Source organism: Pinus tabuliformis, chromosome J, assembly GCF_031772625.1.
Source record: "Pinus tabuliformis cultivar Carrire ecotype Pingquan chromosome J, CPIR1, whole genome shotgun sequence".
Lineage (NCBI taxonomy): Eukaryota > Viridiplantae > Streptophyta > Pinopsida > Pinales > Pinaceae > Pinus > Pinus tabuliformis.
The window spans coordinates 1,643,413,325-1,643,437,064 of NC_142295.1; the positions used below are offsets into that span (position 1 = coordinate 1,643,413,325).

Here is a 23,740-nt window from a genome sequence, read left to right on the forward strand (position 1 = left end):
TGAAGGAATAGTGGAACCTGAGCTTGCCACGTAAACTGAGCAAAACCCAAAAAAAGATCTCTAACCCAACTTATGAATGGCTCTGGCAATGATGTAGATGGCTCGGTGAGAAGACCGCTGCAAACCGGCTACGGCAAAAATGCTCTCCAAACTCCACTAAAGCACTGTGAGATTTCTGAGTGAAATCTCGTCCAGAGTGTTGGGTTTTCGTCCAACACCCACTAGCACACCCAAGGGTGTCCGTCCTGGGGCTACAAATGAAGTAGAAAACGGGATTCTCAACCTCTCATACATGAAGTAATATCAAATCCAAGATGTCCTCCAATGGCCTCCTTTTTTATAGATATGATGGACCCCTCTAGAACCTCCTATTTTATTATTATTTTAATCATGGAGCACTTTTCCCTCTTTATTTCAATTAAAATATTATTTTTAATACAGGAAAAGGGTAAATTGGTCATCATGTCTCCTCAGGTCATTGAACCTCACATCTAACCATCCCATCCTGTAGATCTTCTCATTTCAGTTCCAACGAACTATTACACTAAGGTGTTTTGTCAAGTATTCCTCCCGGAATGCCACCTTATGCGTAATTAATTGAGTTATACCCAATAATAACTCTATTTTTAAAAAGTTGTCAGAATGCGCTGGAACGAAAGGCAAACTGTGCGGATGATGGAATATACCAAGCGAATGCCAATGGACCTCATAGAAACTCCTCAAAACCCCTCCAAAAGCCCCTGGGGCCACTAATGACACCAACCTGCATCTGTGACCTGTCTTCCCCCAACTCTGAAAGTCCAGGAACACAAGAAAAAAGGAACATTACATCCTTGAACGCACCTGGCCACCTTCTACCTACACAACAAGAGTTGAACATGATCATCGAAGAAAAAATCTACTAGTAGTTTATGAGGGTCACTTGGATCGACCCCACAGCAATTTATGCCCAAAGATGGCCTTCTACGTGGAGCACTTCATGGTTATGAGAGATGAACTTATTATTGGACCGCCTTATACATCTAGCCACTAGATGCATGTTCTTTAGATACCCCTGGACCAATTTAGAATTGGGTCTTATATATCATGCATTGAGAGTCACCACTACATTAGCAGCTTATATAGGATATGCCAGTTGTGCCATCTCTAGGAGGCAGAGTCTAAGGAGCACTTCATTTTTTGTTGTCAAGTTTATTATGAGATATGTGTTGAAGGAAATGTAACTAGGTTCTGTCTTCATAAATGTACTTTTGATATTTGTATTTATTCAAGAAAAGGATTAGTATTTTTATAATATATGTCAATGAGTTTCTTGCTCATTGAAGTAGGTCTAGCACATGTCAAAGTGCTATAGGAAAGTCAACGAGTCAAAAGAATTATGTTGCAGACCTTAAGGGCATGTTACATTATGTATATTTATGTATAAGTGTCAAAGAAGACACCTCCAAGCAAAGTCAAGTCTCCTTGTAGCAAAGACACCATCAAAAGAAGCAATGGCACCATTAAAAGCACTTATTGCAGCAACGAAAGTCAAGTCAACCTCAATGCAGCAGTCAGCCTAAAGGAGGGACAGTCCTCTATATATAGAGGTTGTCCACTCCTCCAAAGATAGCGAAGATCATCTCTGAAATAAGCGAGCAAGTGCAACCAAGTAAAGGGTGGAAAAGTCAAGTTTAAGGGAGCCTCTAGAGCAGCGAAGAAGGAGGAAAGATAACCGAAGTATTAAGGATTGTTTTAGGGTAAGTTGCAGCCACACGTGCGAGAAATAGAAGGGCTGACTGCGGTCACTACAGCAGCAACATTAAGGTTGCTCATCCATCATTGTTTGGGCTTCAAACTAGGCTTACTAGGCCTCCTATCCAAGTGAAGAGAGAAGGACCTCAAGCAAAGTTAGAGGGAGCCCTATAACTACAGCAAGAACTCTCACACGTGCAAAGATTAGGGCTGCAGTGTTGTCACACTCAGCCTACCACCATACATCAAGAAAGAACTCGGATGATCTAGAGAAGGAATGAGTATCCTTAGGTGAAGGATATCACTAAGTAAAAGTATCTCTCCTAGAAGATCTACTTACAGTAGAAGGAAGAACAAAGTGTGGGAAGAAAGACAAAGTGTTGGGGAACAAAGTGCCGAAAGGAGGTAGACAAAGTGTCGGGGAACATAGTGCAAAGAAAAGGAAGGACTTGACTTGTGCTTGGAGGATCTTCTAGTCAAGGGTCTAGGGTTTGGCATTGATCAAGAAAGAAGCTTCAATAAGAGAAAACTTACCGAAGGGTTTTCCTCTCAAGAGAAGAGAGGTTTTGGCCCTGGCAGAGAGCCAACATCTTGTGTTCTTGTTCTTATGTTTTGGTAGCAGTTTGATGAAGTACACTCACATGCATTAATAAGAAGAAGAAGAAGATTAAGCTAACAAGAAAAAATAAAAAGACTCCACAAATTGTTATCAAGTAACGAAGAATCCTACTATACCTAATTGCCCTAGATTCTTCAACAATATGAGGTTGATTCCACTATCTTTTTTGCGAGATACAGACACTTGGTCAATTCTTTAGATACCCCAACCAAAGATGCTTGGCCTTATATATGTAGGAGACTCTGTATTTTCGTGCTTCCATCCTTGAGCCAAATCCGTTCTAGAGATCAGCTTCTACTCAACAGATTACCTCATTTTTAACGGTGCTCCCAAATCAAGGCACCAAGTGGCGGATGGAGACAAATGATTCCAAACTACTGAGGGCACAGAGCTCCATTCTTATCTTAGTGAGATCCCAAAGGAGCCCCCAAGCTAGACCTCATCCCAGCAATCAATTCAATTGCATATTGAGGCCTTCTAGACCTCAACGATGGGTCCTTCCTTGCAAACAATCACACCTCATCCCAGCAATCAATTCAATTGCATATTGAGGCCTTCTAGACCTCAACGATGGGTCCTTCCTTGCAAACAATCACACAGTATTTGCTTGAGCCCCCCGCCCTGTTATTCCTCAAGATAGACATCTATGTTGAGTTTTCTCCATTTGGCCTTGGATGTTAAGAGAGAGAGAGCTCTAGTGATCTAGAATAGCCTCTTACGGCTGGTATCATAGGTCAATGAGACACTCATCTTGTACATCCTTCTCCTAAACTGCCTCTTCATTTCTTGGAGTTGGTCATGTAGCATCTCAGATTAGTATGCTCTTTTATTTCCTAAATTTTGTCTTATATAGGAGCCAGTTTAGCACTCCTGCTATGTATCATATAGTTCCATTGACCTACTTTTGTGGTCATCGGTTGGATATCAATATAAATCTCATTTTTATTTTTGGAGATCAATGAGAAAACTAGCTTTAAAAGCTATTATGCATCTATCATTGTCTAAGTGATTTTTGGATATTGTTCAAGCATTCGATTACGACATTTTTGCGAGTTTGTTAGAGGACAAAGCTAAATCAACATCGAAAAATGGCACCATGCTCAACTTGGAAGGGAATGCTAACGTAATGACCTCTTACCTTCACCTTTGACCATTAAATTTTTTGTTCATTGCATTGAGGTAAGACGTCCAAGGGCTCTTCCTCCTTGCCATGACCATCCTTTAAGATCGCCTTGTTGTACTTGGAGAGGATTCTTCATGGACCAATTCCTTCATCTTTGCAGAAGACTTACTGACCTTAGATGGAAGGGGTATGTGCATGTTGTCAGATGGAGGTCGGATATGAATATAGGACTGCCTCCCCTAGAACCTGGGAAAGAATCTCATATTTAGTTGTTGTTGTATCCAGTGACAATAAATAGGGAAGAGGGGAGCAAATTCCGAAGGTGGGTGGCATGATGATTGACATATTCCCTGTCAAAGAAAATGGTGGTGTGTGGGGATTGGGGCCAGAACAGTTTAGATATAATTTACACTTCTGAGATGTTACGTGCACGTCTATTTAGTTCTTCAAGGTAACTCAATCAAGGCACACCCTTGATTATGTCTAGCATGTTTGTGATAAAGCCTCATTCACCTATTTTGTTCATCTGTGTACACAAGATGAATTGTTTTCTTTATTCTCTCTTTTTTCAAAGTTATCTACTCTAGTCCGCTTGGGGTAGCTCAATTGGCAATGGCCGTGGAAATGAAGTCTCACCGAACCGGAAGTCATGGGTTCAAATCTTGTGCTATCCCCCCAATCAGGGTGAGAAGTTGGACATGATGAAGAAGTAGTCCTACCAAGCTTACAAAAAAAAGGTTATCTACTCTGATAATTAACTGAATCAATTGATTCTGCACTGTAATTCACCAGATGATTAACTGAATCAATTGATTCTGCACTGTAATTCACCAGATTATAATTAACTGAATGAATTGAATCTGCACTGTAATTCACCAGATGATAATTAACTGAATGGATCGATTCTACAATGTAATTCACCAGCAAAATTGACAATTTATTCTGTTATGTCTTACCTTCTCAATGCGCTTCTTATAGACAGCCTTTGAAGGCCCATGGCAACCTTCCTCAAAACTTCTGTTACATTGAGTAAACCCTGCATTGAACTTTGCCATTGATGGAAGTCTCAATTCTTGAAGCTCATCCACTTTGTCCTCGCAGCTAGTGTAGAGGCCCTCACAAAGCTTTGCAGACTTATATTCATTTTTCAGATACAGATTTGCATAAATCTGCATTGGAAGCATTTTATATTGTAAGCAATAAATTGCTAAATTGTAACTCTTTTATCTCATTAAATCAAGTTAACTGATAAGCATGTGAAACAAATCCTGCAATAAGTACCAAATATGATTTTCTTTCAGAATTTTGAACAACTTTACATGATGATGAAAACTTCTGGAGCACTGTGTGATCACGTTGAGGTGTCCGACGTTTCGGGTGAACACTTTACCCCATCCTGAGGATGGGGTAAAGTGTTCACCCGAAACGTCGGACACCTCAACGTGATCACACAGTGCTCCAGAAGTTTTCACTATCATGTTATCAACTGTGATAATTTTACATGGTTTGCATGCTAAACTAATGCGGCAAGTATGATTTTCTCTCATAATGTTGAATAACTTTACTTAATTTGCATGCAAGCAAGGTGCCAAAATAAAAAAGAATCGTTATCATAGCAAGGGCATCTAATCTACCATCCCATCAAACCTTTTGAATTTCAGACTCAAGCCTCTCTACTGATGTTTTTGCATGGTGTCGGCCAAAACGCTGTTCTTCAAATACACCCATTACTTTCGTCTTTGATTCCTCATGCACTTCTCTGAACAGATCCTCAGAAAGAGGTAAGCTCACACTTGACATCATGTCATTGTACAACTTCAAACACTGATCCACCACTCCCTTGTTGAAAACCTCTACAAGTGAAACTGTAGATGGAATATCGCCCTTGTTCAAAGCTTCAAGAATCTGAAATAAGAAGTAATCATGCAAGTGGGTAAAAAACTGAAACAAATGGCAAAGAAAAAATAAAACTCAAGGAAACCTTGTATAATGCTTTTGCCAAGACATCCAACAAGGCTGCAAGAAAAGCTAGAACAGGTTTAGAAAGGTCAACAAAGAAACCTGCTCCAAAAATGATACAAACTCCTTCCCATTAAGAAATTTCCCACGAACCATCTTTGGTTGAATCATAGATGTCACAAGTCCCTTCAACTCTTCTCGTCGTTTTATGTAGCTTGGATCCAGATCAGAGTCAGGCAGATTACAAAGTTTGGTGCGCAACAGATGAGGCTGTTTGCATAATCAAATCCAAATCACATGCATGTGTTAGGTAATTTTGTGTGCATTTGAGAACATCGCTCCAAGAAAACATCATTACTGTAAAACATTTCTATAGCAGCACACATTTACATAATTTTGCATACATTTCTACATTGTTTTGGTCATTCCCTAGAGAGGAGATGCCCAACACTGCTACTTGGCTATAAGTACTGTATTTACACTTGAGTCCTATCAACCTGTTTTGGTCACTAGTAGACATTAGTACAAATTTCTTATTTCCAGAGCTGCATGTGTAAGGCCAAGAAGATAACTGTCAATTGGGTGTTGCTCAAGTAGTTGTGAGGAAAAGTTGGTACCCACCCCACCCGGATTCAAATCCACTTTGTAGCATGTTTGCTCTTAGTGACACAATTTTTTATTATCTATATATGATCCATTTATGAGTTGTTGATGTGGCCTTGTGCCTTGAAGAACCCACGGTTTACCCTGGGTCTCATCCTTGAAACAAAGGGAAGTTCCCATGAGGTTACCCTGGATTGTTACCTAGAAAAAGAAAGAAGACTTCTTTAACTATAATTTAAAATATTGTTGGTTCAACAACACTAAAAACTAGAAAATAAGGCATCTATTAGATAAGAATATAAGCAAGTAAAGAAATCATATTAATATCCCCACATGACCATAGCAATGAATGAATTTGGATGTTGAAAGTTCATTATTTTTTAATCACAGTTGAGTTGGCCGACTTTATCAATGGAATTGTCATCTTGAGTTGGAAGATTTTATCAATGTAACTTGTCATCTTGAGCTTATGAATATATACAACTTATGAATTGCAAACCAATATATATGCACATATATGCTCAACAATTTACATTGTATGCACTAACACCATTGCCAAACACTACCAAAGTTTTCTTCTAAAAATGAATGTTAAGTATCAATTTACCACTACATTAACTAACACTAATCATTTGCCAAAATGTTCTTTAATCAGTTACAACTATGCAATTTGTTACTCCTAATTTTGCATTTAAATGCCAAAATGTTCTTTAATTAATTACGACTTTGAAATTTGTTACCCCTCATTTTGCATTTAATGACTATTTTAGAAGAATTATTGCCAAAATGTTCCTTAATTAGTTACAACTATGCAATTTGTTTCCCATCATTTTGCATAAGGCCCACACTAGTGAAATTTTTCACTACTCTGTGAGTTTTATTACAAAGGCAGGTTTACAAGTTGATGGAGCTTTGGATGGCCTAGGAGTTATGAATCTACTCAATGATTTTCATGCCTTGGTTGGTAGTTGATGAGATGATATGATCATGGATGTCTTAATGGTGTTTTTCTCAGTGTACTAGCATATCATAGAGTGATAGCATCGCACTTGATAATGAGATGTTCTAGTTTTCATGCTAAGAATTGATGGTATATGAGGACATGTGACTCTATAGAGTGAATGCCTTCACTAATATTGAGGATCCTCAGACATGGGTTGTATATTCATCTATTTGGCATCATTGTTATGGATAGCACTTGGCATATAACCCCTCTTCTTTCATATGGTTTATTGCCTTGATTAATGAGTTTTGGCATGGTTAGAAGCCTATTACTCCAACACACTAGCTCTTATGGATGTTTTTCACACATGGATGGGTTATTTATGATGTGGATCATGATCTTTAGTGTGCTTTTTAACTATTGTGGGGTGTGTGGAAATTAAACATATCGCCAGTAAATCTAACACTGAAATTGGATGCTCTTTCAAGTAAAAAATCATCCCTAGAGGATATCATAAGTGTCATATTGTCCAAGAAGTGTTTCACATAGACTTGGTTCATCCTGAGATCTTTGGGGCTTGCTTGCTTCACTTCAAGCTTCCCAATGAAGAAGGCCTTTGTCTAAGCTTCAAACGGTCAATATAGTTCATCCACAAACCCTTGAGATATCAAGTTATGAGTTGGATACTCTACACAAGTCGTAGATGGCTCTATTCTCTTCTAAAACATTCAACTACGATAGCAATGAAGCAATATTAAACAAGTGACAAACAGTGTATTAAAGATCTAATTGTATTCTAGCACAATAAAATGTTTTAATGAATCATGACGAAATGCTTGTGTTGTTGCAATAGCAATACAACCACATGCATTGCTCTACTTTATACACAAACTTGGTAATGAAATTTAGTTCATAGCAATCCACTCCATCTTTTCACATTTAAAGATGTTATATACTACTACACAAAAACATATCCAAGCTTCGTCACTTTACCAAGACCTTGTGGTTTCCTACAGTTTATCCATTGATTCATGCAGTACTTAAAATTGTTTAGGGCTTCATTCTTCGCCCACATATAATGTCAAATGCCTCTTATCAATTCACATGTGCCCAAGGATGTCTCGAATCAACACACATTACTTAAAATCTTATTGCACAAAATGCAACTACATAGAGTTGTAATCAATGTTATGATTGATTTTTAATCTTCAAATAATCTATTCAATGAATGGAATCCATTGTATAACCTCTAGATGTTTCATTCATAGCTCGACCCATTTGCCTATAAACACATTAATAGAGCACATGAGAAGAAGTGGTGCATAAATAAAATGAGATCCCATTGACAATGAATGCAATTTAGACATTAAAATTGTATACAAATCACCTTGGAGAGCTTGCACTACTTCAAGTGCAATATAAAAATTTGAGTCAAAGGGACAAGGAGTCCCTTTACTTCTTTTGTTCCCTTTACATTATAGGATGTTTTCTTCTAAGAACCAACAACACATACAGCAAGGTGGGGTCAAAACCAATATAAGATCACGTCTCTTTATTGCTCAAATCTCCTTATTTCTTATTTGTCTCGTTACCCCTCTTTCAGCAAGTTAAATTAATTATTTTGCTAAATTTTAAACCTTTGATCCCTAGGGGTTAAGTCAAAGTCAATTTTTTTGGGAAATTAACTCAAAATTTTTATTTTTGAGTTAATTAAAATGCATTTAATTAAAATTTTCGAATTTTCCCAAATATTTAAATATTTCGATAGATGAGATTAAAAGAAAATTTAATTTTCATCAACGGTCGAGATTGCTTTGACGAGGATCACTTGAACTAGTCGTTGGAGGATTTATCTTTAAATAGGAGGTCATTTGTCAATCGATGGATCCAACCTTTGAGTCGTGTGCTTAGCAAAAAGCTCTTGCGTAATATTTTTCTGGATAATAAAGAAAGATATTGGGGTTAAGTTCTGTTGGTGTTACTCTTAATGGGAATACTGTAAGATGTGTTGTTTTCATGCATAATTTTTTCTAAAGCCATTGATGATAGCTTCTAAATATTGATCTGAATACAGGTATCTTGCTCAGTTGTTGGGGTTTGGATAATAATCTAAATTTTGAATGTAATAACGGATATCTCTATTTGTCTGATTATTTTCTCGCTCTATTTTTAATGGTTGGATCGAGTTTTGCAGGGAAATCTTGATTTTAGATCCTCAAGCATTAGGGGAAGTTTTCAGTTGGACCAGCCAACTTTTGATCCGTGTTTTCTGAAAAGCCCAACAAAATTAATCTCGGGCTTATCATAAGATTTTTTTTCTTTATTGATGCATGAGGGTTTCGAGTTAGCACCTTTAAAATTTAAAAATCTTTTAATTTATGTGCAGCATAATGGTAGATCTGGCTGATTAGAGCCTGCAATTTGTAAATTTTGTAATTATTTTTCTAACATGGGTTTTTCTGGGTTTTAGTTTTTATCATTGTATATATCGTTTAGGTATTTTCTTGTTGTCGTGCAGCTACAAATTTGAGGAAGAAATTTGTGTAGAGTCCAGATCTAGGCCCTGGAGGGTAAGATTTGGATCTCTGGAGTTTATCAACATAATTTCTCAGGGATATTATTCAGATTTTTTGGAGTCCAAGGGTTTAAAAATTCTTGGATCTAGAAATTTTTCATAAGGGTTTCAAGAATAAATCTGAAGTAAGAGGATTCAACATTTTAATCAGAATTTCTGGAAATTTTTTGAAGGGTTTTTTGGCTACCATTTATCTGTTCACTGAGTTTTTTGATCTGCTAACTAGGTTTTTCAATTCGCTGCAAAATTTCAAAATTTATTTTTAGAAACCCCTTATTTCTTCATTGTTGTGGCTCATCCATGCGTAGCTACGGCCTCAAAACCCTCATCTTTCCCTCTTTGCATCCCTCCTTGCTCCATCGATTTGCAAATTTCATTGCCCCTCCATATGCCATCGCTCTCGTCGCCTGAGTTCTCCTCTGCTTGCTACTTCACTTCCCAACCTGCCTCCATTTGCGTCTATTTGCAGCCCACATTCCTGTGCCTTCTCCTACATCCTCTCTTCTCCTCACAGACCTGCTCTATCCTCTCCTTCGATCTTCAAAGCCGCAACTCCTCCCTATCCTTGCCGCCACCAGCCTCAACTTGCAAACATTCAAACAAACATTTTGATTTCATTTGCCTCTTTGTATTTCGTTTTAGGGTTAGGTTCTTTAAAGTTCGATTTCATTTCATTGATCTGTTTTGTTTTGCTTCGTTTGTTTTGATTTTTCCTTTTTCTTATATCTATTTACTTTGATTTTTTTACTTAGGCCTTTGCTAAATTCATTTTTAATTTTTGTTGGGCTTTTCACTTTTCTTTTTTTTCTTTTTTATGACTTTGACTTTTAATTTTCAAATTCAATTTCATTTTTACTTTTTATTTTGATTTAATTTTGTTTTTGTTTTGAATCCCAGGTTTGTTTTATTTTGATTTTAACTTTTCTCTAGGTTTTGTTTTACATTTTTTATTTTCATATTTTGATTTCATTTAAAAGCATTTAAAACATTTCAAAATCTAAAAAGTTTTAAAAAAATCATTTTTGTTACTTTGAAATTCCGAGCGAATTAAATCAAAGGACTTTGTGCTTTCACATTAAAAACTTTAAATTTTTATGTGGCCTTTGGCCCATTAAAAATTTCATTCATCAAGTCTTTTTTTTTTGTTACATCTGTCATATTAAACCATTTTTTATCATTTACCACATAAGCTTAACACATTGAATTTCCCTAAGGAATAATTAAATTGTTAATCTAAAGTTCCTTCTTGGTGTCTTTTTGTGTTAAGGATAAAATTTAAAGGGAAAATTTTGTGGTATTGACAATTTAATTTCTTTATAGTCAAACACGCTTAATATTTTTTAAATCATCTCTAAACATTGACTATAGGAAAATTAACAATTTTTTTCCTAGATCTGGGTCATTAAAGAAAAATCATTTTAATTCTAGGATTGTGAAATGCTTAGTATTTGAATTTCATGGTTCTTCGTGGTATTTAGATTTTTCAAAATTTAATGATAAAGTTTTGAGCATTTGCATTTGATCATTCATGATCGTCACATTAATAAATTTCTCTAGATAACTTGTTTTTATTTAGTCTATGGTTAATTGAATATTAAGGCACTGGTCTAGAATCATTTTTATCTTGTGGTTGTGTCTTATTTGTATTAATTGTTTAATCTATCCATCTCAGTTGACCAAGACTTGTTCTAAATTCATCAAGTTGTCCATCTTTAAGTCTCCTAGAGCCTGTGTTTCACAAGCTATTCTCATTCATTCACCTTAGAGACTACCCCCCTTGACTTGTCTAGGAGAGAGTCTAAACGAAGTGAGTAAGGATTAGAGTCACAGCCCTTACTCTAAGCATTGTCGCGGTGCCTAGACACTTTGTGCGACAACAAGCCTCATCTTAAATTTAGAGTTCTCCCTCAGGAAAAAAATGTTGTGAAAATGTGAGATTAGAATGCCATAACAATAATTTCTTTGATGCAAACAACTTGTCTTCAATTTGTGAATTAACTCTTCTATTCTTTTTCTTCTTAGACCTTGCAAAGATTATTGTGCTTCATAAGATATTTTGTTAGTTTTTGTTGAACCTACACAAAGTTAGTGGACTGTTCCACTGATGGCCTAATTAATCACTTGGAGAAAGGGGTCTAGGATGTTAGGCCTCAACCTTTTCTTGTTGAGCTAGGGTTTTGAAGTCTGACTTTTGGACAAACCCTTATTAGGAGTCCTCCTTAAAAGATCAAATCTTTCTAATCTCATAGTTGATCCATTGGCCAGAGCTATTCTGCTAAGGGAACTGCTCCTAGTTGGATTTTGGCACTGATGGAAGTCTTAGAGAAGAGTGGAGGCAACTAGTGCAAGTACTCCAAATTCACTACTTGTCCAAATCATATCAAGGGTTAATTCAGGGAGAGTTGTGATCATAATCCAACATAAAGAGGTAACTAGAGTGGTACAAAGTACTTCATATCTTCACCTCATCAAAAAGTTCAAAATTTAGAAATCATTCAATTTCCTAATCTATTTATATTTGAAAACAAGAACTCAAAAAATAAACAAACAAAAAATAATTTCACTAGCTTGTGCTTAAATTTTACATCTTTAAACTAGTTTGGCACTTGGGTTTTGCTACAAAGGTCTATCTAATTGGCCCGAGAAAGATATGGTGGCTTTCCATGTGCAGATAAGGCTTAAAATCATTAAAACAAGTTGTTGTCCACGTGTTTGCAGGTCTGCAACAGCAAGTTATTGGCATCTATTACAAGGTAAAACAAGTCCTTTTCAAGGGGATTTAGCTTTCAAAGGTATATCACTTCAATCCTTTCCCATTTTCTTATTTCCAGGAGCTATTGAAATATTATTTGGAGTACAAAATCCATCCCAAGCTTGCTGGCAACAAATTCTGTTAGATTAAAAATCTGGGTTTTCCCCCTCGTGGGGATTTGACCACAAGATTGAGTGGTATTTTCCATATTTGCATATTGCTTGGAATACTTAGTGTTTTGAGGTCTTAGAGGGTCATTGGAAAGTTATTTAAGAGTACTGATACTTTCAGCTCATAGCCATACTTGCACATTTTATAGGCTTGTGGGTGACCCTGAAGCAGGCCTGGCATGCTAGTTTCTGCATTTTTTCACAGACTTACAGATGTACAGGCCCAAAACAGCAACCAAAAGAGTTTTTTCGGCCACCTACCAAGAGCATAATCAATGAAAATCATATCCAAGTTGGTAAGGGCTGTCTTACACTCAATCTTGTGCTCTTTTCAAGGGTTTATCTTTTAGTTAATTGAGTGTTCTGACTATTGATCTGTATTTTCTGCGGTGGAACACCATTCACAGTTTTGCAATCATCTAACCTAACTCCTAGACCCCATCACCCAATAGAGATTTATAGGCGTCAGTCTGCTAATCTTGTGGTGGAGCGTTTGTTTGTGTAGGGAAGCCTCTCATAGCATTTTAGGAGCTGACCTAAAGAGTGAGGACTTGTACTGAGGTGACAGATGGTCAAAGCCTTCAAGTATGGATAATGGGACACGTGATTAAATCATCTGAGACAGGAAGATCATCAAGCTGGCATGCTATGTATATAAGTAACCACAAAATCTGCTTATGAAAGGCTAGGTGCTAAAGGGTTTCATGAATGGAAGAATTTTGGGAATGACCGAACTGTCTGATTCCAAAGCACCTGCACAAGAAAGTTGCACATGCAAGATATACAATTGGTGTCGAAACTGCTACAACAAGGCTACCTCTTGCTTGTCCATCGAAATGGAAGGTGCTTTGGAGAATATCAAGCGCTAGGTTGTACCAATCTGTTCGTAACAATGTGAGTACAACAAATCAGAAATTTTGAGCTGGATAATAGTGCAGTGATTATTGAAAATATAAGGCCGTGTCATAGCAGTTGGTTTCAATTGTGAGATCGCCTCATGTAACTTGACACTGCTGTAACATATGGTTCAGGAAATGGCCATGATTGGAGACATCAGGCGATGCATGGTGCTCAAATTGATGCCTATGGGAATTACAGGGGACAGAGAGCTTCATGTGGACTATTTTCACATGTATTGCCACCTCAAGATATTGACATAATAACCAGCAATTTTAACAGAGTGAATTCAGACTGGTTTAAGAGGCCTGTGATTTTGGAAGTGTTGCCAATATATATCGTGGCTATGACTAAAGATAAACGCTCTGTGGCTAGAGAGCCGGAAAAACTTCAAGGACTTCCGAAAGAAGAACAATTATAATGGTTCAAGCAACCATGGCCCATTATGTTCTTTGATCATAATAGACTCTAGAGCTTATCAGCCGATATGATATATCGAGAATCGCCAATTTACTCACCTAGGTCCTGTGAGGATCAAAGTCTTTCAATATTTTTTTGGCACATATTCGAGTGATGGAAAACAAAGAATCTCTTTTACGCTTTTACCTAGTGAATTGGTCCTCGGGGAAAAGCTCGGGAAATATAGAGATCTTTTAGATACTTCTTGCTCATCTGAGGATCATTATCATAGATGGAACCATACCATGAAACGAAGAAGAGATTCTTTGGGGAAAAAATTTTTGGATCGAGTGAAAACTCTAAGCCATGGATCTCCCATTGAAAATGTTATAGAAACAAGAGTGAAATTCTCCAATTCTCAAGGAGATTCTTGTACTAAAATGTATGATCCATTGCGCACAAGGCTTTGGATTGACGGTGAATGGGTGCATTGTTAAGGCACTCCTTGCGATAGGTCACTGGTTGAAATCCCTCGTGGGTTCTTACCTACCAAAAAAAAGAAATGTATGATCCATTGCTTAATGGGGCATTCCGTGAAACAATAAACCAATTCGAATCCCCACAAATGTTGAACAATTCAATCATTTTGAATCTTTCAAATTTTATAGAGGTATTTGTTAGCACTTTGTAAATTTCTCCAGGCTGAGGAGAGAAATTCCAGAGGTAACCAAAAACCACTTTTAGGCTAAGGTCCAGCCCCCCTAGCCTTGGAGAGGGCTCTCTCGCTATGTTCTTCTATCAAGCAATTGAATGACTGAAGGGATTTGGGTTTTAGGCTGGTTATGATAATCATAGTGAAATTTTTTTTTAAATTGTGGCTACAAGGTGAAAGAGAGATTCCACTGGGCATGGAGTCAAAATAATATTTCAGTAACCGATCACAATCAATAGAGCAGTTTGAACTAGGGCAAGGTGTGAAAATTCGATTACCCAAATCACCACTACAGTAACTGATTAAGTTCCTTCTATTTGTTAATTACTGAACAAATTATTTACTGTTTCCTACAATAAACACCGAAACTAATACACTGTAGTCTTCACCAATTAAATTATAAGCGGAAACAAGAAACTGAGAAAGAAAGAAATGTTGAAATTTGGTACCGGAGGACAGGTGGTTCCCTAAGGCTTTGATCTTTGGCCTAGGGAAAAGTGTCCAAAATAATTTAATTTTTCTCCTAAAGTGACTTTATAATTTTTATAAAGTCAAATCTAATTTAAAAGTGACTTTAAGTGATAAAGTTACTAAAGTCTAATTTTAAAGTGACTTTAATAAAGTCAACGTAAAATTAGAAAGGAAAAGTGACTTTGGAAATAAATGACTATGTGGGTCTTTATTAAAGTGGGGTGAATTAAAAAATAGAAAGTGAGATTTAAATAAGCATTTAATCTCAGCCCTAGATCTCAATCTATTTCAGCCATTGGATTTAGGATTCCCCAAAAGTCACTTAGGGTTAGATTACAGGAGGAAAAGGTCATTCATTCTTTCATGATCAGATTGAGAGAAGGAGAGCAAGAGAGCAAGGGAGATTTCTAGACAAGGAGGAGAAGGAGGCAGCAGCTTGGCACACATTCCAAGGCAGCATTTTAGCAAATCCGTACAGCTGAGTTAGCACACAGTGAAAGGCAGATATTGGGCACGATTTTCTAGAAATTCGTACAGCAAGTGCACAGAAATCGAGCAGAAATCCATATAGCAACTGGTTGTACCTTGGCACGCAAATCGAGGAAATCCATATAGCATATTCATGGCAGCTTGCACGCTTTTCTAGGCAGGCCATACAGCAGCATTTAAGGCTGAAATTTGGGCACAAAAATTGAGGAGGTCGTACAGCATTTATTGCAGTTCTGTTTTGCTGTTTGCAAGTTTTTCCAGTTGGTTGTGAGGCACGGAAAACGAGATAAATTGTAAAAGTTTGCTTGCTGATTTTTTGCTAAATATTTCTCACTGTAAAAGGCATTTTCCAGAAATAAGGAGCTTTCGAACTGGTTTTCCCCAAGAGTTGTAGGGGGTTTTTCCAGGGTCACCTTGACCAAAAATCATTGTGTTTAAATGCGTCGAATGTATGGATATGGGAAAGGGCATTTAACTATTTTGGAGAAATAAGGTGAACCTGAAAACCGGGGTGGGAAATGAGAAATTTTTACAAGAAATACACAACAATTACATCGTTATTTTTCGAAAAACGTCCCCAGAAAAACTCAATGTGGGAAAACCGGTATAGTAGCTGATGGTTTTATTATTAAGCAGTAGTTCTAAATACAATCTATGGATGCCTTGTTGGCTATCCAATACAGAGAATATCACTGGCAGAAGAATAGTGAGAAGTACCTCACATTATCACAGGTGATCCCGACTGATCCAGCCACAGAATGGCTTGCCCCTTGTTGCCTTTGCGTTGCCTCTGCGTAGTCACCGCCTCAACCCAGCGTCACAGTGTCTAGGGATAGCGTCACTCCCTCTATTCATCTATTTTCCTCCCAGGAACTTCGATTTCCATCTCCTAGTCTCACACCCCGGCTTTCGGCTTCAGAAATCGATTACTTCAACAAAAACATGAACCTCTTCAAGGCTTTCTGTTGCCTCTGCGTCAGCCTACGCTAGCCAGCTTAGCCTCTGCGCTGCCTCTCCCGGATCTCTCTCTGCCTCCTCTGCTGAGTATTCCCGGATCAGGAGAAATCTCCAACCAAAACTATCCTTGCCCCTCTCTACAAGGAATCACTTTGAATTTCTCTCCAGCAACTACTGTGCTTCAGAAATTCAATCTCTAATATCCCATTCGATGTGTCTTCCAAATGCCCATCAAGCCTCCTCTTATAATCCTCCAGTTGAAAACCAACGGCCCAGATTAGATTCTAATCAATGGCTCAAATCATTTTGGCTTGATCCTCGTCTTCTTCTAAAAGTTTCACCCACATTTTGATTAATACCCATTAATTATTTTAATTTTTTAAGTTTAGACTTAAGCACCCATTAAAAAATAACTAATTATTTTAATAAAATCGTCTCCAGGGGGAATTCCCAAAACGATTTCTAGGTATTGTGGAATACGTGTCCAAGCCTCCCTACAAATTTTTAGGCTTAGAGCACATCCGATGCTATCAGAAATCAACACAAGGTAGGCAGACTTTTGGATCTACAAAATTTGTTGTAGTATGACTAAGATGAAATGAGGATAAGGATCCATTAAATATAAAGCATGTATAAATGAATCTTATATCTAACTTCAGAAGAAAACACTGAAATTGTTTGACAAGCATGAGCAGGTTACCAATGTAAAATTTGCAGCATAATTTTCTTTCAAACAATTAAGGAGCAAAGACACAAGCCAAAACTAGAAGGGAAGGAAAATCACAAAGAGAGGCACATCACCATTATGTCTGACACAAGAATCCTGGAAGAAAACAGCCCCTGTGTTGATGTACTAATAACTGCTTTAAAAAAATTTCCACTGTTTACAAACTTTTCTCTTTTCACTCCTAAATTCCTTTTTACATGTCTTTACATCGTTAAATACAATAAGGAATTTGAAATTACCACTCTATGTGGTCGCATTCACTTCACAAAAGCATAATAGTCTAGATTCTAGATGCAATGCATCTGAAGAAAAGCAAGAACTACCATGTCGAAGTTATCACAATTTAGAAACATCATTGATTTAAAACTTAAAATAGTTTAAAAACATCATTTCTGGAAACTCAACTAAACTAACTTATCCACACTTATCCAACCAAAAAAATCACTTCTAGAAGGTCCCAAAATACAAATTTAAAAAAATAACCATGACTAATAAACTTGTGTAGCAGAGCGGACCGAATTTCTAGAAAAATAGGGTTCCTCATATATCCCGAATCCTGACATATTTTACAAAACCAAGGAGGTTTTTGTTCTTTGGCCTGTGTTTGGAAAAAATATCTTTCAGTTTTCCAAAATTCAGCTCCATTTGGTCAGAAACAGCGTTTGAAAATGATGACAAAAACAATCGGTTTCACAGCAAATTCGCAGCAACTCTTTGAACTCGAACTATGTAACAACCCATTAATAAAATTTTAGACCTTAAACTTTATAAATATATATCTATGTATTAAATTTTATAAAGTATGTGGTTAGACCTTATAATATGAATTTATAAATTATATTAATTAACTTTATATCATATATATATTAAATGTTATGAAATATACTTTATATCATATATAATTTAAATGTTGTAAGATAATCTTCGGCAAAATCACATAGCGAATCTTTTGTCGACGCGTTTCGAACCAACCAGTGTGGTTCATCGTCAGGACAAGTTGAAGAACCAATCTAGCTTAGCGTGAATAAATAGAGTGTGCAGAGATCCCAACGGCTACATTTCTAACGGCTAATTTGACCAAGAGACCCTGGTCAAACTACTAAAAAAAAATTTATTTTATTTTTTATTAAAAAATTATTATTAAATTATTCAATTAATATTTCTCTAAAAAGCTAAAAATAGGTAAATATTTGGTAAATTTTAAAATCATTAGGTAAAAATATTAAATATGATATAGCTCTTACTTACCAAAGACCATGAATTAATGACCCCATCTTAATTAAATATGTACATAATAAGAATAATACACCTAATGATTTACCTAATTATTTTAAAATTTACCAAATATTTACCTTTTTTTAGCTTTTTAGAGAAATATTAATTGAATAATTTAATAATAATTTTTTAATAAAAAATAAAATAAAAAATAAAATAAAATAAAAATTTAGTAGTTTGACTAGGGTCTCTTGGTCAAATTAGCCGTTAGAAATGTAGCCGTTGGGATCTCTGCACACTCTATTTATTCACGCTAAGCTAGATTGGTTCTTCAACTTGTCCTGACGATGAACCACACTGGTTGGTTCGAAACGCGTCGACAAAAGATTCGCTATGTGATTTTGCCGAAGATTATCTTACAATATTATGGATCACAGAAGTCTAAATTCCTCAATAATTTAAATGTTATGAAATTATATTACTTAACTTTATACCATATATAATTTAAAGGTTATAAAGTATACCACATAAAACCTTATAGTATTATAGTGAAAACATTATAAAAAGTATCAGTTATAAAAATGTTATAACGTACACAAGAAATGTTATGATCGTAAATATCAACGACCCTAAAAAGAATCTATATATGTATACCAGTTCATTAATAAAGTGGGTGGAACCAGCTAAATATTTATTACTGAGCGCCAAGGACAGTAAGAAAGATCGGAGAGCCATCAATGCGTGGGAGGCGGTGGCTGCAAGTGGGAGGGCGGCCACCGCCAGGCCAGTGAATAAATAGCGAAGGCCTGAACCTGAAGTGGGGGGGAAAAACCAGAGAAGTATAGATTGAGCAGGAAACCAGGAGAAGGGACTTATCAGTAGAAGAGCTTTAAGTGATCTGAGTTTTGGGCACGGAGGGACAGAGAGCCTCTGTGGAGAGCTTTCTGGATTGAGCAACCAGGTTGCTCTGTCTGGTCGGGTGGTATTGGCCATCTCGAAATTGGGTCAAAACAGCCACGGTATCACCAGCAGCGGGATCGCCAGTTCAGTAGCAGAATCGGAAATCAGCTTGCAGTTCAGGTAGGTGCAGATTACAGTTTTAGGCATTATTGTTTTCAAATTTTATGAGTATTGTATGTTTGCTGTAATTCGAAACAAGGGCACTACACATGGTATCAGAGCTATGTTCAAACCCTGCCGACCTCATAGGGCCTTATAGTTTTCAAACCTTGGTAATTTTTCTGCTGTTCTATCAACTTTTGCAATGTGTCTGCAATTACTCTGTTGCAGAGGTTCGACAGAGCAAAATTTACAAAACCAAGTACCGACCCGTATGAACGCGGCATAAAAATTCCCTTAGTTGATACGGAATCGCCACATTTTGTGCATCGCTTCCATTCTCTGTTTAGGTAATCCCTGCGGTTTATCTGAAATTTAGCTGAAATTTAGGTCGTTGGTTCGAAACCGGCAAGGCAGAAGAGTATTTTTTTCCGCTTTCATCGTTTGGTCGATGGTGAATACGGCAAGTCGGAATCGTGTTATACTTTCCGCTTGTTTATACTATCCAAACTCCTTAATCAGATAACCAAAACTGCGTTGACGTATATTGCGGTCCGGTGCGGTGCGCCCACTGTTACCTAGATCATGGTCATATAACACGGAATTATCACCGCTGGTTCGGTACAATGGGAGTCCCAATTTGCCAATCACAGGAGCCAGCGGATTTTTATTACACACACCATGTAACCTGAGGCACCCATGTCTACCGAGAATTCAAATGAGTAATCTATATTGACACGTCCACCAATTCTATTTCGTGACTCCAGCCCAACGACCTTGAATGAGGCATATTCCGAAGAGCACGAACAGCTGCTATCCCACCAAATCCACCACCGATGGCAATTACTGAAGGAGAGGAAGAATGATCCCTGTTCTAAAGCAGTGGAGTCGTTTCATACGCGGGGACCTCTATATCAATAGTCTGGCATCAGCGTGTGGGGGAGGGTCTCAACTCTTAGCGTGTTAATTTTAGGGCGGTTGATCTCGTGGGTTACGTGTTCGATACCTGTCCACTTTACTTTCGGTCTCAACTCTTAGCGTTAGCGTGAATCGAACACCAAAACTTCCACCGTAAATAGCCGTCTAAATGACAAATGCGTATTTCGATCACTATACATATTTAATTTATGTCGGTTCATTTTATTTTTCAGATATTATATTTATTATAATTTAATTTAAAAAAAAAAAAATATATATATATATATATATATATGTGGTTATTATATAACAGATGTTTTAACATTTTCATTTAAAAATGGATTCGGTTGTCTGCAAAAATTGATAGTAGTAAACCCAATTTTCTCAATTCCACGATGAAAGCAGACTTCAATTTTTTTTCAGCATATCTTCCTGACAACACTTCTGCGGAATCCACCTTGACTCGAAATGAATGAGCATATTTATTGATATTAGTAAACCTTGGAAGGCCTAGAGTGTGAACCCGCTCACAAGCTATTAAAAACCCAGGCTTAATACCAGGTGAAATATCAATGAATGGAGCATGCTTCAGCTGTAGCGTGACTGGAATGCCAGCACGAACATCTGCATCTTCAAATTTCACTGCTATGATGCCATCAGTACGAATATTAAATTATTGTATTTCTGATCATCATTGTGTAATTTCGCAGAATGGGTTCCAAATTCTGGAGTTAAAAATTTGTTTTATAGGTGTAAAGCTGGCACAAGCATTACGTTAAGCTTAACCCGTTGATTGCAAGTAACACAGTATAAACAGGGCTTGAACTTTATCTATCTAGATTCTATTTATACATACAATCAAGTTCCCTAAAGGTGTAACAAGATAGACACATGTCAACCCACTAACTGAAGGTTAAATGAAATTGCTTAGACTGATCAAAAAAAAAAAAAAAACACTTTTGGAGAAAACAATGCATTAAAATCAGAAATACTGAACAGAGTTTATGTTTAAAATCAACCACAGATGTGTCTTTACCTTAGTATTTTATGCTGATTCCACGGGATTGCAGACTTTAAAATATCTCAATATCTTGAAGGCAATAAAGCTCTAGTAGTTGTTTAAACTTCACTGCTATCTGTATGTTTTAAAATATACCACTTACATAGAAAATGTACTAATTAAACAATGCTATAAGCAAAATGTTAAAAGTATATGACCAAAACTTATTGATAATAACCCATTCTTAAAAAAAAATGGTTGATAAAATACTGGTATTAATCAGCGGTAAATGGCCGTCCTCATGCAGGAGGGAGGTTAAAAGACCATAAAATCCAAACCAATACTCAGTCTCATCGTAACACAGGTTGCGCGGGGGACTTGTATTGGGCCATTCAACCATATAGACCTATTCTACATAGTATGAGATTTCCCAAATTCTGTCTGTGGAAAATGTGCATTATTCATAATTATATAACAAATTTTATTAAGTATTTCTGCACAATAGACTATGCAGAGATATCAGTAAATTCTAGATCAGAATAAGAAGGCGAAAATTCTGCGTTTGTCATAATGAGACATGGACCTTATTGAACACATCATTTTTTCCTAGGTTTTAGGCTAGTATGGAAAGGAAACAATCCTTCTTTTATGGATTAAATCCTCATCCCAGTAATATATTCAAGACATAAATATATATGACCCCTTAGATATAATAGTCAGGTTAAGGATGACGGGTATGTTACCGATGTACCTTGTGATCGAGACATCTAACATTTTCATTTTTTGGATATTGTTAGGTAAATAAACTTTGGATGTCTTACCTTAGGGGCTAATAACCATACACTTCTGCATTATTCATTTTTAGAAAACCCTGCATTAGGACAAGGAGGTCGCGTGACCACCCTCCTTGACCTCGGTACCAGTAAGATCCGCCTAGCGGGTAAAAATAGCAAAACTATACCCGTTTTTAAATGTGAAGTTGCAAAGAAATTGGTGTGTTAAAATTCGGTTATCCGCCTCAAATTTATATATATATATATATATATATATATATATATATATATATATATATATATATACATTTTATTTGTGTTCAGGGACCATTACTATGGTAAAGACGTATGAGCGACGACGACGTGACCAGGCAGCATCATCACCATTAATGCCGCCACTGTCGCCATCGCCATCCCCATCACCCTCGTCACCACCAAGGCAGCCGTCAACATCAAACGCTCCAACGCCAGAGTTGACTGTGATAATGAACTCTTTGGAGGCCTTATTGGAGACATTAAAGGAATCAGCTAAGGCTAAAAACAAAGAGGAATTTCAGCATGTAGCCACCAGTTCAGCGGAACCACATAATTTGGAGCCCAAAGGATCGAGAGAAGACATCTCTAGAGAGCTTCAGAAAATTAGACTCCCAGAATTTTCGGGAGGTCGAGCTGGTGAACGCGCTGAGGCATGGGGATGAACCGGTGCTTTAGGTTAAGAGAATATTCGCCTTCAGCAAAAACAAAAATTGTCGTGTTTCAACTAAAGGAAAGTGCCCTGATTTGGTGGGGAAACCTGGAAAAGCAGCTACACCTTACATCAGACAACGTTCCTTGGGATCTATTTGAGGAAAGGTTCCGCGCGAAGTATTTACCTCCATACTTTCAACAGCAGCAAGCCAGAGCCTTTCATACACTAATTCAGGGAAGTAAAACGGTGGAAGAGTACGAAATAAGGTTTATGGAGCTGGTAAAATACATTCCCTACTTAGACTCTGATGAACGTCAAGCTGAACGCTTCATATTTGGGTTAAACCCTCGCATCAGAGCCTTGGTAAGTATGTGGAAACCATCATCTGTAGCCGAGGCAGTCGAATGTAGCCGTTATGCAGAAGAACACCTTGGAATCAAAAAGGATATATGGCCAGCAGGGCCTTTACAATCAGGACTTCCAGGGAAGGCTCCCCGGAACTTCTTCAGAGGAGATAGCTCGAGGCCACCTTACGGTAACAGGTTTACCCCAAGTATGGGGACAAGAGTTCCCATGGCTGTAAACACTATAGCTACGGAATCATCCAACACCAGACCATGGGCATCGCGAGGGACTACCGGTAGAGGAAGGGGTGCGAGAGGAACCAACATGGGAGGACGCGGCTCGTTCTCTAGAAATTCACACCTTGACTCAAGAGGATCAGCGCAGCTCAATTGTTGGGGGTGCGGGGGGCCGCATTTCCAGCGTAACTGCCCAGAAGCGTCATCGGATATATTGCAAAGGACTGGGAAGGAGCCGGTATCAGCCAACCGAAGTAATCATAGAATTCATGCAGTAGTCAACCACGACCAAGCAGCCCATCAATCCACTGTAGTGGAATCTTCAGGTATTATCAATGGTGTAAAACTCAAAATCTTATTTGATACTGGTGCCACA

The 23,740-nt window shown here is 37.3% G+C and overlaps 1 protein-coding gene across 1 annotated transcript in view; it reads right to left on the reverse strand.

Moving 5' to 3' along the window:
* Positions 1 to 23,740, reverse strand: part of LOC149233832 (uncharacterized) — a 160,542-nt gene that overhangs the window by 32,521 nt on the left and 104,281 nt on the right. Inside the window, exons 13-15 of the mRNA XM_089379863.1 lie at positions 5,538 to 5,705; positions 5,124 to 5,381; positions 4,433 to 4,645 (exon numbers count right to left, since the gene is read on the reverse strand). Coding sequence (XP_089235989.1) covers positions 4,433 to 4,645; positions 5,124 to 5,381; positions 5,538 to 5,705 — 639 coding nt within the window. The remainder of the gene's footprint in view (positions 1 to 4,432; positions 4,646 to 5,123; positions 5,382 to 5,537; positions 5,706 to 23,740) is intronic.